Raw genomic sequence first — 14,751 nt, 5'->3', positions numbered from 1 at the left:
GCATATAAAGTAGATTGAATCGGTTTGAAACCTTGTTACAACGGTAACCCCTAAATTTCTTTGAGTTTGTATGCTTTAAAAGTGAAACGAAGCGCTGACGCTCATTTTCTTCCGAATTTCTATTTCTCATAATTAATTAGTCAACCGCGATATTTGAATTCACAAAAAAAATCCGCTGTGAATTAGCATTCGGTTTTGATTTATGCCATCAATTGTCGATGATCCCAAAAAAATTAGGTTATCATAAACCAATTATTGCCAAATCGAAATGGATTTCAATATAGGATTAAAGAGAGCAAAGCGAGCCTCTGCTTGCTTTTAACCGGAATTCTGCAATGCGTTTCAAAATTCTCTCTAAAATGAAGCAAATATTTGCGAAAAGGATTATTAAGCTCGCTTAGTCTACGATGGAAAAAAAACTTACTATACCTCCAAAATTAGGCCGCAATCGAATATCGTATCCTTCTAGCAACTTGGAGATTGTCTGTGTCACGTTGTCCAATCTATCCGAGACCATGGTTTTTTTAATTCTGAAACAAAACATTCTCACTGTCACTTTGACATAGACATTATGCTAAATTCTTAGTTCAAAGCTTAATTCTACACAGAAATGGTTGACGTGACTTGTGTGGACTATTGTTTTTTCGGTTATATGATTTTGATTGTGCTAGCAATGCTTTTTATACTTTTAGGGCGGTAAGTGATTGAATAATAATTGTTAGTGTAATTTCTGTGTAGACTACTCTGACGCGAATAAAAGGATGAAGTTACCCGACGGAACCAGCAATGATGCAACAGTACCAAAAATGAGCAATGAAGACATGTCGCAGGGGCATCCTTATTCCATCCACTTCTTTAGGGGTCTTCTATTGTAAACCCATCATTATCACAATGGTTTAATTAAATATAAATCTATTAAACAGTCCATTACGATCTCTCCTCCCCTTTAACCGTTTAAAATACCTATACACTGCGCAATAATTTTTAGTAACATACGGCTTGATCCACATATTCAACAAAATAATTTATTCGTAATCATTAATTGATAATTAGTTGTAATAATAGGCTATCGTAACACATCACTGAACTTCCACAAAATTTTACTGTCATATTTACTGTTAAATTTGCGTGATTGAATTCATAATTAACAGAAAACAATTAGTATATAAATAAGGTAAATAAGCGCGAAATATTTCGGCGATGCATCCTGTGTAACATCTCCGTTTTGTCAAAAGACGACACTCAATTCGCGCAGGCGTCGGCTAGGTCCACGACGCTCGACGTCGGATGCTGACATCTTTAGGAGTCGATACAACGCTTTCGCATTATTTTCCACCTGCGCTACAATTTTTCTCAAATTCGCGACAGAGACGAATTTTGTAATTGGCCTAATTACAATTTAAAATGTAAGATGGCCGATTTGAATAATTTCGCGTACCGAACAAAACCCCTCGCGCTATTATAATTTTAAATTGAAGGAAATTTTAGAATTTACTCGAACTGGTCGTAATGATGTGGTTTTGAGTTACGCCAGGTATTTTCAAAACTTCCGACGCTCTAATCTAATATGATCCGATTCGATTCATCTTATTGCCTTTGTGAACGAAGTAAACGGAGCCACTCAGACACGAGTCTAAACCCTGCTAGTTGCGAAGTTCACCTATCGAAATTCAAATCTTCTTATTCGAGAAGGAAATAGGTGTGCGTCGTGCCTTTGAGGTAAAAACATAGGTATTTCTATTGCAGCTTTTATCTACGAGAGAAACAGGGATGCTACCAGAGCCAGTGTGAATTTATATAAAAATTGCAAATAGAAATACTACAAGCGATTATTCTATCGAAAAAATAAAACGTGCGCAAATAAGTTCGTTTGGTGGATGCGATTATACAAATTTTATTGTTTAAGGTTAAAAAAATTAGGTACGCATTTGCTTTAAGGGTGTGTTACTTGTACTTAGGGAAGAAGGCGGAAGTTTAGGACCACACCTCATGCATTAATTGCGCTTGTTGCGGTTGCAGCACAGTTTGCCAATAGGACTGGGAAGTTTTCGTACTGTACTAGTCATTTTTTCCGGATTTTTGAAAAAAATGCTCTATTATATTCGTTATGGCTGGCTGTCTGGCTGAGATCTGAGCAATTGCAATAGCCATTGATTTCAAATTTTCACTAAAAGCTTTCTGCTATAATGTAGATGTGCATACTGGCATTCTTTGGTTTTTTATTATCACGGTCTACACCTGTTTATAAGTTTATAAACATATAATTAATTAATGTGTAACTATTTTTGTGAGAAATATTGAATAATATCCTAAAAAATACGCGGTTTTGGCACAGGATACCCTTTTTAAAAATTGAAGAGCACACTAAAGACTATCAAATAGAGAAATAAAATAGTGGCAGTTCCATTTGAAAAAAAATAGTTATGTCAATTCAGATTCACATTATTGATCAAGTGTATTTCTTAACTTTAAAATCAAGATCGCTACGATTTATCAAAGTGGGGAGTGGCTTATAGAGAATTATTCGGAAAAAGATTAATAGTTTGGCAACATTGACAAAAAAATCAAATAGTGAATAACTTTTCATGCAGAGGTTAAACAATGAAATCGAATCGACTAACAATATACAGGATGTTCCATTTAAAAAAATCCGCTGTGTATTGACACATTTGCACAAAAGGTTTTTTGATATTTTTACCAGGTATGAGCTAGAAAAGAACAACGCACTGTTGCAGGACCCTGTATAATACAGAGTGGCAGTCATTTTTAGCGCATTTTTTTAAAGAATGAAAAAGTAATGTGCTATTGTTTGCGTTTTGTCCGTCCGGACTAACTTCTGCGGTTTTGAACTACTTTTAGGGGAATTGTCCTACAGTCCTAAAATTTTTTGAATTAAGGTATGGGCACCTTGAAGGTGTGCCTAACGGCCATCAAATTTTGTTGTGTTAAGGGGGGGCTCCCTCATGAATTATTTTCTAAGATATTGTTTTTGAAAGTAAATTGTAATGAAAGGTCTCAATTAAAGGAATTAATTTCTACCAACCATAGTTGCCATTGTCAGAAAATAAAAGCAAGGGACATTTACGTATTCCGGCGGGAAAAAAAACTCGTATTCGTGCGTAATTCCGTTATTAAAGAACACAATTCCGTCTTCGTTTTTCTAATTATCGCCACGAAGACAATTCGCTTGATATCGCACGGGTTGACTCTGCAAGGCAAATGGCACAGATTCTGCTTCTGAGGTTGCCCGTGGAATCACTATTTTTTCTCCCTTGAATTTATTTATATTCATACCCCTTCTCTGTATCTACTGTAATTATGTTCCACGGCGAAGCGTTTATAAGTTCTGCGCACCTCTTCTACAAGTTTTTGTCAATTCGTCTTCGGTATGAACAGACACAGTTATCAACTCTCCTTATGGTTATTTTATTATAATGACTCATTCCAAATTACCTAATTCCGAATATACACACGTAAAGCAGCGTTTGTCATCCTATTCTATTTACATGTGAAATAAAATTGTATTTCTAGCTGCAATCCTGCAATGGTTATTTGATATTTCTAATTCCCTTTTAGCTCTCTCGCGATTAAATAATATCCCAATTCGGGCATAATAAATTTAACAAATAAAACTTCCTTCCAATGCTAAAACAACCATTCGTACGCTCAAATTTACACGCATCCCTAAAAATAGCTTATGCATTCTTTTAAATTTCTGTACAGGGAAATCCCGTTACAAGCCGTAAGATATATAGGTCTTCCACGTCAACCGATAAGTTTCTGATGTGTCAGAAAGGAATCGTTACGAGCTTCTCTGATGGCCGAATGTAGGTTATGGGTTAACTTACTAAGATGAGTTTTGTCTAACTCGAACGGATTTCTAGAATTTTGCAACGACGTCGAGCTTTGCGTTTATCCTTAAAAAGCTCTCTTATCTGGAGCGGAGTATTCGATACTGTCTTGTTTTTGGCAGATGTGGCCTTCCAAGAAGAATTCTGGTTAGATACTGCACAGCCTGTGCAATCTCATGAGCTTCCTTAAGCCGGAGATCTAGTCTAGTATTTTGGGAAATGTGAATTTTGAACAATTCCCAGTCTGTATTCTTTGTGCAGAGTTTGAGAGGTGTTTTCCAGAGTACTCCAGTGGTTGAGGTAGAAATCTTTATACGACGAAAAAATGCTGCGGGCGATGGACATCGGTTCGGCCTCCAAACTGGCAAAAGGCGTCTTATTCTTCCCGCCTGTTGTATTTAAACAGAACTTCGTGTGGAAATAGTTGCCCTCTGGAGGAATCATTTCGGACGTTAAACTTATATGTTTATTACCAATTCCATGGACAAAGTCAATCTAATCTCTATTGTTTCTTCGTGGCGAAATAGCTTCACACAGAAAGTGGATAATAGTCCGTAGCAAAAAAATACTACACCGGCATGATTTATCCTTGGGCGCGTATGGTTGTAATTTATGCAACGGAGATGCGTTTAATCCGCGTTGCAGTGTTTCTTTTTCTAACAACACAATAATCTCTTCGTGGCTGCAAGTTCCAAAACAAACACGCAACTTTCGCTCCGGTGAATCCCGGAATCGAAAACTAATTGAGATAGAAAAATTATCTACTGCTATCGCCGACAGGTTGAAACCCACAATTTCCTGAACTTATTATGAGGTCAACACGCTATAGAATTTAAATACACATAATGAAAATATGATCTCTAACTTTCAATGGATACTACGACCTCCAAACATATTTACATTTACTAAAATTTTATTATTATATTTCACTCGAATGACATATAAAACCATCTCTTAACTGAAAAGGATTTTGAAAATGCATCTCATTAAAACTAAAATTTAGACACAAGGAACAAGTATAAACGGTTTCGTTGATACGAACACATTAATACGCGGTTTTGCGTAGGTACGAAAGTTTGTTAGTCACAAAACATTTATATGGTTGAACAAAACAGATAGAATTTATGCAAATCAGATTCGTGTAAGGGTCCGAAGGCGAATTTAGGTACTCAAAACCAGCACATAAATATGATTGCATTCCATATTTACATATCTCATCGAAAAGCTGTTACTAAAATTCCCTAAAATAACAGAAAACTGTGGAAGCTTTTAAAGAGTTGAACGAAATACGGTGAATATCTGCAGCTTTGAAAACACCTATCAAAAGTTTGTTTTTCCCAGTTGCATCGCAACGTAATTGAAAGTATACGTACTTACTTCTACAGATAAACATTGGATTGATTCGATATTTTGTAATGCTGTATCACGTACAAATAATTTCATTAATTAACCCGCGCTTCAAGCTCGCACATATATTCGTCAACTTTGAGCGTCCGTATATTTTCGAACTTTATATCCTTAACCTGGAGGAAAGCTTGGACTTCCTGCTGAACCGACGCAGAACCTGATTAAATGGAAGAGTAGAAGGTATACCTTAGAGCTCGCATAGAAATTAAGTTTCAATAATTGTTATTTTATCATACTACGTAAATTAAATTTAAAAAAGAAGGAACCCCTAAATTATTAGGGTAATCTTGTGAATTTAATTAGAAAATAAGCTTTATATTTCCTGTGTATCTTTAACAGGACCTAACTGGAGGAGGTTATTTGTTTCACGAGTGAAAATTTTGCATTTTTTTAAATTTTCAGTTATTGAAGCTTTTCCCATTTAGGTACAAAATTACAACGCCTTAGAAACTAAAATTTTAAAATTTGGTCACGAGTGTGCCAACATCATTATAGAAAAAAATTATATTAGTTCTAAAAGTGGTCTCTTAGGAATTTATTTTTAACAGGGTAGCCAAATCCACAGATTTTTCTTTGTGATAGAATATTTCCCCAAAATATAAAATTTTCCAAGTGACTGAAGGCAACGTTTGCGCTGATTTGTCGCAAAATGACCATTTCATTTCTTACCGAAACCTGAGACCTGAGAAATAACGTAATTCTACGTGTTGTTCTGATTCTTGTGAATCAGGGACCACATATCCTCGCAGTTGGAGCTAAACTCTTAAGTGATTTTCCTGCCATAATGAGGCTTTGCAGCTTAAATAGGTACATTAAACCTTATTAACGAGCGACCCAGCTCGTTTATGATTTTGGACTTTCTGTTCGTCGGTCCCTCTGTGTACATGCTAGCTTGCGAACGGTTTCCAATGTTCCAAATTCTGTTTTCAGTAATAAATAGACAATGGTTAAGGGACTAACTGATTAAATCTTGATCATTGGAGCTGCACTGATTGCAAATACATATGATTATTTATTTAAACAGTCCTTTCACATTCATAGTCGTTCTATTAGATTACACTTTTCAGCTAACTTCACTACCGTAAGGTATAGCCTTAGATATAGTTAACATTAACAATCATGTGAACTCTAAAATTTTCCTTTCATTTGCGTAATTGCTGCACTGCTTTGACGCAGATCTAAAGCTTAATTAATAGTACCTAGTAATGAACTTTTCAGAAAGTATAAAGACAAATAGATGGTAATCCGAAATCTTTCTACAGTGAAAAATAACATTTTCCTAATTTTTTAAGATCGTTTTCTCCGAATTTTTGCAAATGAATGCCTATTAATTATCTTAATGTAAAAACTTAATTTACGATATCTTTTTTGTATCTGTAGATCATAAAACAAACGGAAATGGAAGGCACGATAAATAAAGAACGCCCTGAGGGAATATTTCAACGAAATTTAAAACTTAGCGCTGGAAAACGTTCCCGAAAGCTTCTTAATGTTTCGTTTCTTATTGTTATGTACTATAAAATAAGCAAAATTGGAATTGACCATATTTCTAATAGTTTGATTTGAAAATAATGAATGTGGTGAGTGTGATCAGATGCGATGTTGATTTTCATTCCTTTAAATTACTTTTAATTTCAGTTCATTATGAGTTGTTGGATTTGGCATCCATTTCGACGCAAACTGACCAATCTACTTATACGTAACCAACTTGTATGGAAACAGGAAAACCTCTCAACAAAAATACGATGGGTGAATCCTCCCTTCATTGACACATCCACTTGCTTCAATTTAAATTCTTCATTTCTTTCCACTCCATTCTTTGCGTAAGTATGCACTATTCCATTTCTACCGCTTCCTTTTCCCATTCTGGTGCATTATTTTCTCATTCTATCACAATCAATTTTTACACTTTCCTGTACCTCAATAAGGTGTCTCTGCTAAAAACCTCTTTCATTCCTTCAGCTAATGCTGTACTATCCCTCTTAGACTGACACAGTTTTGGTTAACTTTCACACTTCATTGCCGCTTTACACGCTTCATCCTCCAAATTTGTGTTGTGCTGTTGAAGAATTATTTACCCTTCATATTGCATTATGAAATTTCCCCCTATTTCCTATCCTATAATTTCCTTTAATTCCGTTATTCTTTCAAACTTCTGATTATTTTCTACCCTCCTTCATCAAATTTGTGTTTATTTTACTTTATACTTCTTCACTTGCTTTAACAAAGTTTTGTGCAATTTTGATTAATTTCCGCACATTTGCACCAAATCCCTCATTAATTTTAGCCTTTCTCGACAGCGTTATAGAAGAATCATCTCTATTTATTTTATTATAGTAAAATTAATCACAACGCACACAGTTCTTCCCTTGTTCCTTCTTAATTTATAAACCCGAAAATCAATACATTTATTGAATAACAGAATTTCAAACAAACAAAAGTTAAACACCCAAATAAAAATGTAACTTGTACTTTTAGTTGACATGCATTATTTAAAACCTTCTTTTACTGTCGACAGGCTAACACTAACGTAATTTCAATTTATACTAGATTTACGCCGCACTTTCTAGGGATAAATCCTTGCTTAACCTAAGAAATGAAAACTCGGCGCTTTGTATTTCAATCAAGTAATGTAAAAACACCAAATGCGCCTAATACGTGATAAATGATCATTTCGGGATAAGACAAAGCTTTGCAAATCTATTCAGTTGCAAACCTAAGCCTAACCTACCAAAATTTTGAGAAAAGTCGCCGTTATTGATGAGTATACACATACCCATTACTGAAGCGTGAGTAGTTCGAGTTACTGAAGCGAAAATCTACTGGAAACTGATTGCGAAACATATAAAACTTTGCCATTCCTCACGTACTCAATATATTTAGGTATAAATTGAACGATTTGAAAGCAATATTATGTTTGCGTGCAGGAATACAGTCTTGAATCTCTTATAAATGCATCGAGAAATGTATCTGATTGCTGTCCTAAATGTGCATGCGGGGACTTGTACCTTTCTATTATACACATCAGTTATTTCGAAATAAATAAATAAAAAGAACGATAGGTCACGCTTTGGCATAAATAGCGTCAGATTTTATTTGTCTTCCTTTCGGTTAAAAGCCATTAGGTAAAGGTATTGCATTGGATTAAAAAATGACCACCCACTTTTTTGACGCCAATACTCGTTTTAAAGCACCAGGAATCCGAATCAAACAAAATCTCGAGGATGTCGGTGTGTCTATCTGTCGATCTGTACTCTCATTTCCGAGTAAACTGCTGAACCGATTAGAACCAAATGGTACCCATTTTGTCAGACATAAAAGGAAGAGCGCATGCGCAAGTGTGCCAAAGTAACAGCAAACTCAATTTTTTATGTTTTTTCTTCTAACTAAACTAAAAATGGAAACAAATTTGGTACATATGTTCTCCAGACAGTTTACTGTGAACTGAAATTCATTTAGTCAATTAATTTTCTGCATTTCATAAATAATGGCAACTGTGCCTTCCTACTATTATATACAACAGCGCGACGAACTTCGCTAACCGGCAAGTCTGCGCAAAATCTGCTGCATGTAAATGAAACGGAGAAGGAATTAATTTGATCCAAAAAGATAAATTTTAATTCACAAAATAAATTAACAAGTCTATGCAGAAAATTTGACATATTTTATATATCTTCGGTAGTCGGCAGGACAGTGCGGTAGTCTCGTTGGAGCGGTCAGGTTCTCTCGGGCTCCAGCAGAAGATTACAATCCTTGCTCCTGGTCAAAGGGCGGTTTTCGGGTGACGGTCTCGGAAAGCACGGGTCAAAAGGAGAAGCCGAAAACTTCAGGGATCTTGCGGGCAGTTGGCGGCGATCACACGGAAACTGTGGCGATGTCTAAAAGCAGGAACTAATCTTGAAACTCGTGTTAATTTACATTTCATTATTATTATTATTATTATTATTATTATGAACAATGTGCACTATAAAATTGTTTACATTGAAGTAAACAACGTGACGGTATCATATCACCTTATGCGCATACCTGTACCTACATATTTGATAGAGGGGAAATTCAAATTACATTTGAGGTTCTGACAATCCCACCCAATCTAAGAATACGAAGTTGGTAGCAACAGAATGAATGAACTGCGGTTAATTATACTCACTTAACTGGCCGGATTAAAATTTCCAGTAATACCATTAGAAACTTCATAATTATGTTCGGTAGCTGGTTTTCTTATCAGCGGTTAAAACGGCTCTACAAATTTCTATTTCTTACTCCTAGAAAAGAAATCCATGGGTCCAGAAGTACAAAATTTCTCGTAAGGAAGCGCTTGTTTGAGTTCGTCGAAGTACCGGGTGTTTACTGTTTACTGCTTGCATATCGATAGGTTTAAATAATTGACATTATATAAAACCACACTTATTCTTATCCACGGCTAGCTCAGTAATAAAAAATGTGCCAAATTCTTGACAGAAAAGATTCCTAGCTCAACTTAGACCAAAAATCGCTCTTAGCCATTTAACGCTTCGCACGCTTTTTTTTTACTTTTGTGTGTTCGTTACTATGCTTATTACTAATAATTCATTTATTATCTAAAGTCAGTAAACACAAAGCTTCTTATTCAATTCAATTCGCACGTAAGAATAAGAATGACATTTTCCAACTTATCCCTTAAGTTGTCAATTATCTTCTTTTTTGTCGGCGGCCTGGTGCAGATGTAATCAGTTTTCTTTACAGTAGTGATATTAACACAGATTTTAGTATTTAAATCTGTGATATTAATTAATCATTATAAAAACTGTAGTATATGTACATGCACACTGATATTTTAATATTGATATTTTATCTTAAGTACTTTGCATTAAAACCAAAAAGAATGCAACGACCAAACTTCTGCAATCGCTCATCCTAAGTAATAAACGCGCACTAAGGTGCGAGATAGTTTTTTAACTTTGACATTTTTTTCCGCATTTTTATAATAAAACGTAGCATAATTTTGTTGTATACAAAAAAAAATCTTTTGAATAATTTAATAAAAATATTGGCTTTTTATTTAAAAGAAAAGGTGTATGTCACGGCGCTAAAAACTTAGATATTAAAAAAAGTTTTTGGCAGTTTTACATCATTTATAATGCCTAATGTACATTCGCAAAATTTTAACTAAATCATAGTAACCGTTTTGGCGAACAAATTTTTTTAGTGTAAGTTTGACATTTTTTTTCTGTTTATTTGTAATAAAACCTGGCACAATTTTTGTAGGTTGTACACAGCAAAATAAGGTCTTTCGAATAACTTATTAAAAATTTTAGGTTACTATTTGAAAAAAAAAGTTCGATACCGTTGTGGCGCTCCAAAATTTTTTTTCAAAAATCCGGCTCGTTATTTTTCATTTCAGTATGCCTAATATACTCGTACATATCCAAAAACGACGGAAAAAAATGTATTTTTTAAACGTTGCTTAAAATGATCTAAGACGTCAACATTTGATGAAATTTTAACATTTCCAAAAAATGGTGATCTTGCGTATCTTCTCTCAAAATCTGAAATTCGAAATCTAATGCTCGGGTTTCATACACGTGACCTTAGTTGATTGAATATATTAATAAAAGCAAAGGCGATCAATTTCCATTTTACTTCATATGTTCTTGGATAAACAATATTGATTAGAGTCATAAAAATAACTACAAAAAATGCAATGCCTACTTCGTAATCACGTATCAATCCTTGATCCTTATCTAAAATACATCTTTACCGCCCGACATACTTTCGTTCACATTAGCTATGAAGCGGTATATGTGTACTTCTCCTATGCGGGGTACGTAAAACGTCCCGGAACGGTCAGTTTACAGTTTATCACCGTTATCTGCAAACCACTCTTTTTCAAATTTGGTATGTGTTTACTGTAAGTAAGTAAACATAACAGTCAGTAAAACAAAATTGTGGCTTCGAATAATGGAAGAGACGGGTGCAACCCCTCCACAGGTTGTCCAAAATGCCGTAGATCGATCATAATCGATTATTATCTTATTACCATTTTCTATTTTAATGTGGAGGTTACGAATACCGTTGCCGTCTTTATTGCACGTTGCGAAGGGACAAAAAAGAATTGAGCACAATCAATTTTAGGAAATCCCACGACAGAATTTGTGACGTTTGAAAAACTTTTACATACCTACTTGATTTTTTGTTAACAATTTCGAAAGGTCCACTATCTACAGGCTTTGGAGATATAAGGAGACGAGGAAACTTCAACTACCATGTCAATACGAATAAGATCATTTTAGATCAGATTAAGATGTTTAACCATTTTTAGCGCATTTCCACAAAAATAAAAAAAATTGCGCTATTGTGGCCACTTTGTCCGTCCGTCCGTCCGTCTGCCCGTCCATCCGCTCGTTCGTTGAGACGCTACTAGTTCTTTATCATAAGAGCTATTGTTCTACTTTTTTCGCTATTTGGTTCGTTATGATGTCGAGGCTTGCACCAAGGAAGGAATTTTTTCTGCGTTTATTACTAAAAAAGTTATTGTAAAAAAACTAAAATGTTTACGATTACTTTTTAACTTGTTTTAAGGGAATTGAATGTACTGCGTGGACGAGCTTTTTTTTGGCGTTTTGTCATTTGAGGAAAAACACGGAAAAGAATTTTGAGGGTGTACCTAAACGTTATTTGTAGCTTAAAACCTGCCATTTCATTGCACTCATGAACGTACCAAAAGTAGGTAGATGTGCACTTATTTTTGTTGATTTCAATAATATAGGTTAGGCAGTGGGAGAGAAGGTAGTTTTGAAATGAGATGCGAAATGAGCATTGGCTGTGTCAAATCCAATATGATTTACTTACATTAATTTATTTTGCGTTATTTGTTTCTGGAATTTCTGAACGCTGAAATTCAATAAAACTTTGTATACCTACAGATTACTAATAAGCTCGTGGCGATCCAATGCACATGGGCGGATCTGGAAAAAGAATCTAGAGGTTTAGTTTACATGGTAATCATTCGAAAAATGTCAATTAATCAAATATTAAAAAACGTTATTAGTAGGTATTACTTTAATTCTATTATAAAATTAGTGTGAATATTATTCACGATATAACAACGGCTGGAATAGTGACCACACTACAAACTCAATTACGGCTACGAGAAAATGAGAAAATTTTGTAGATTTAATTTCGCTTTTTTCTCGTTTTAGTGTGCCTAGTTAATTAAACCGGTCAAAATACACTGAAATAATTTAATTAATCATCACTCTGATGCAAACCGAAACCAATTTGTATACGCACCAATTTCTATGCTTCACACAAATCGAGCTATTACGCGAACGCAAGCACCAATTTAATTTCAAAGCAAGATTTCTAATTATATGTATGTATCCGAAACATCACATTAGAGAAGTGCCCGCGCGAAATCAATAATGTAGCGGGACAATTAAACTAATTTCAGTTTAATTGTATTACTAATTTATTGAAATGCAATGTGTACATTTGACGTGCAATATTAAATCAGTTGTCAATGAGTAAGTAGTTGCATTATTGCCTCTCGTATAGGTATATATAATTATTTTGACCTGTCACACTGTTACTTTTAGCAAAGAGTATCCATAATACTCTTTGCTTTTAGTACTAGATTCCCTATCATGCAAGAGCTTTCATTGTAAATAAACCTATACCCTAAAATCAGTACAAATTTTACTGATCGCGTTACATCAATGTACACTATGCATAACTTTTACATGCGACAACCAATTGATCTCAGATTTTGGGGAGAAGACCTTTCCCGCGAGATCAGTGACTGACTGCGGGAAAAGTGTGTGTGAGAGTGAGCGATATAATTCCTTATACCTCACTAGCGGATTGTCGGAGAAGGGTTTGGAACTAGGGGGAAACAAGTACCATTTTTGGTGTACACCAATAATTCAAATTCAAATTAATTCACGTTAATTCAAATTAATTCACATTAATTCACATTAATTCAAATTAATTCACGTTAATTCAAATGAATTCACGTTAATTCAGATTAATTCATGTTAATTCAAATTAATTCATTTTAATTCAAATTAATTCACATTAATTCAAATTAATTCACTTTAATTCACGCTAATTCAAATTAATTCACGGTAATTCAAATTAATTAAAAGGGGTGTACACCAAAAATTCAAAGTTGTTTCCCCCTAGGTCTGGAAGATATCTATTAATGATGTCAAAACTTTAAAAACGTCAACCCAAATATTTACTAAGCTATTTCCGTTTAAAAAATGCGCTTTATTTGCGCAATATTTGTGCACAATTTATACTTGTCTATTTTCTATCGGCATCCCGAGATTGTATTTGCACTACAGTCCACTTAATAATGTATCGGGAAAGACAGCTGACCATTACCCAAAATTGACATCAATACCTTAACAAGAGGAAAGTCGCTTTCCGATTGGGATATGGACACAGGTTACTGGAAAGTTTAGTTCAAAGCTCAGATTGCAGAATGTGAAAGACTAAGGATGTATGAAAAGGTCACGAATCTTTTACTTCGAAGAATAAGCGCGAAATGCGAGGTTTTCTTTTGTAACAGTTTGATTTTCTTAAGTACATGTTATAAAGTATTATTGGTTCAGTATCATTGTATTATTTGATTGAGGTTCACTGTATTTGTCAATTCAAATCGGATTCGTGCGTAGCGAATTATGATTAGCCCATTCGTTCAGGTCCATTGGATGCGCATGTGATAATATATCTTCACTTTTTTTTCCTGGTGGGACTTGATCGGCACGTTTAAAAGCAGTTGCACTAAGATTCATTTTTGTATGATTTCGAATTAGTCTTGGATCGAGATGCATTTTTCTCTCATGTGGAGGCTATAAATTAAATTCATAGTGGTGCATACGTAAGTACGGCCATTTTCCCTTAACCATCTCGTCATCTCGTGTGTTTTTTAGGCGCGTATCAATTCAGAGAATGCAGCCGTGTGCAAAAAGTCATCACCTTCTCTTCGGTAACCTACAGACAGCGCTTGGAGCGAATATGACGAAATTGGGTCGATGGATCGTTCGGTATAACTTACCTTTCCTTCAAATATTTAAGTTTTTAATTAATGGGTCTTCCATGATTTATACCAATGTTAAAGATTGTTAAATTGAAAAATCATTTATTCGTAATTTTGAAAATTGACGGAGTGATTTAACACAAAAGAAGATTAACTTTAGCCGTTCGGCGTATGTTAGTACATTTCATGATTAGTTCCACTGCAAAGTCACGGCCTTCTAAGTTTTATGATAAAACTGCGATATTCAATTTTTACTGTACATCTACTTTTTGAATTGCGGCTAAACGACTCATTTTAGATATTTTGTAATACATAAAGTCACACTAAAATTGACCAAGGAATCGAAATATGTAATAATATACAGGGAGTTTCATTTTAAAAAATGCAACTTTGATATAAATCACCCTGTATAACAATTGCAATTTCGTTGAAAATATTTTTGCGTTGTAGCCTTAAGGGTCCTTCAAC

General features: G+C 34.6%; 1 protein-coding gene across 1 annotated transcript in view; it reads right to left on the bottom strand.

Annotated features, from left to right (window-relative positions):
* Nucleotides 1–1,210, bottom strand: part of LOC116169518 (gamma-aminobutyric acid receptor subunit beta-like) — a 34,951-nt gene extending 33,741 nt beyond the window's left edge. The window contains exons 1-2 of the mRNA XM_031485630.1: nucleotides 772–1,210; nucleotides 430–530 (exon numbers count right to left, since the gene is read on the bottom strand). Of these exons, the coding sequence (XP_031341490.1) occupies nucleotides 430–530; nucleotides 772–836 (166 nt within the window). The 5' untranslated portion in view covers nucleotides 837–1,210. The remainder of the gene's footprint in view (nucleotides 1–429; nucleotides 531–771) is intronic.
* Nucleotides 1,211–14,751: the final 13,541 nt, after the last annotated feature.

This window comes from Photinus pyralis, unplaced genomic scaffold (assembly GCF_008802855.1).
Source record: "Photinus pyralis isolate 1611_PpyrPB1 unplaced genomic scaffold, Ppyr1.3 Ppyr1.4_LG4, whole genome shotgun sequence".
Lineage (NCBI taxonomy): Eukaryota > Metazoa > Arthropoda > Insecta > Coleoptera > Lampyridae > Photinus > Photinus pyralis.
The sequence above is the reverse complement of the archived record's forward strand: the minus strand, read 5'-3'. Positions and strand labels throughout refer to the sequence as shown.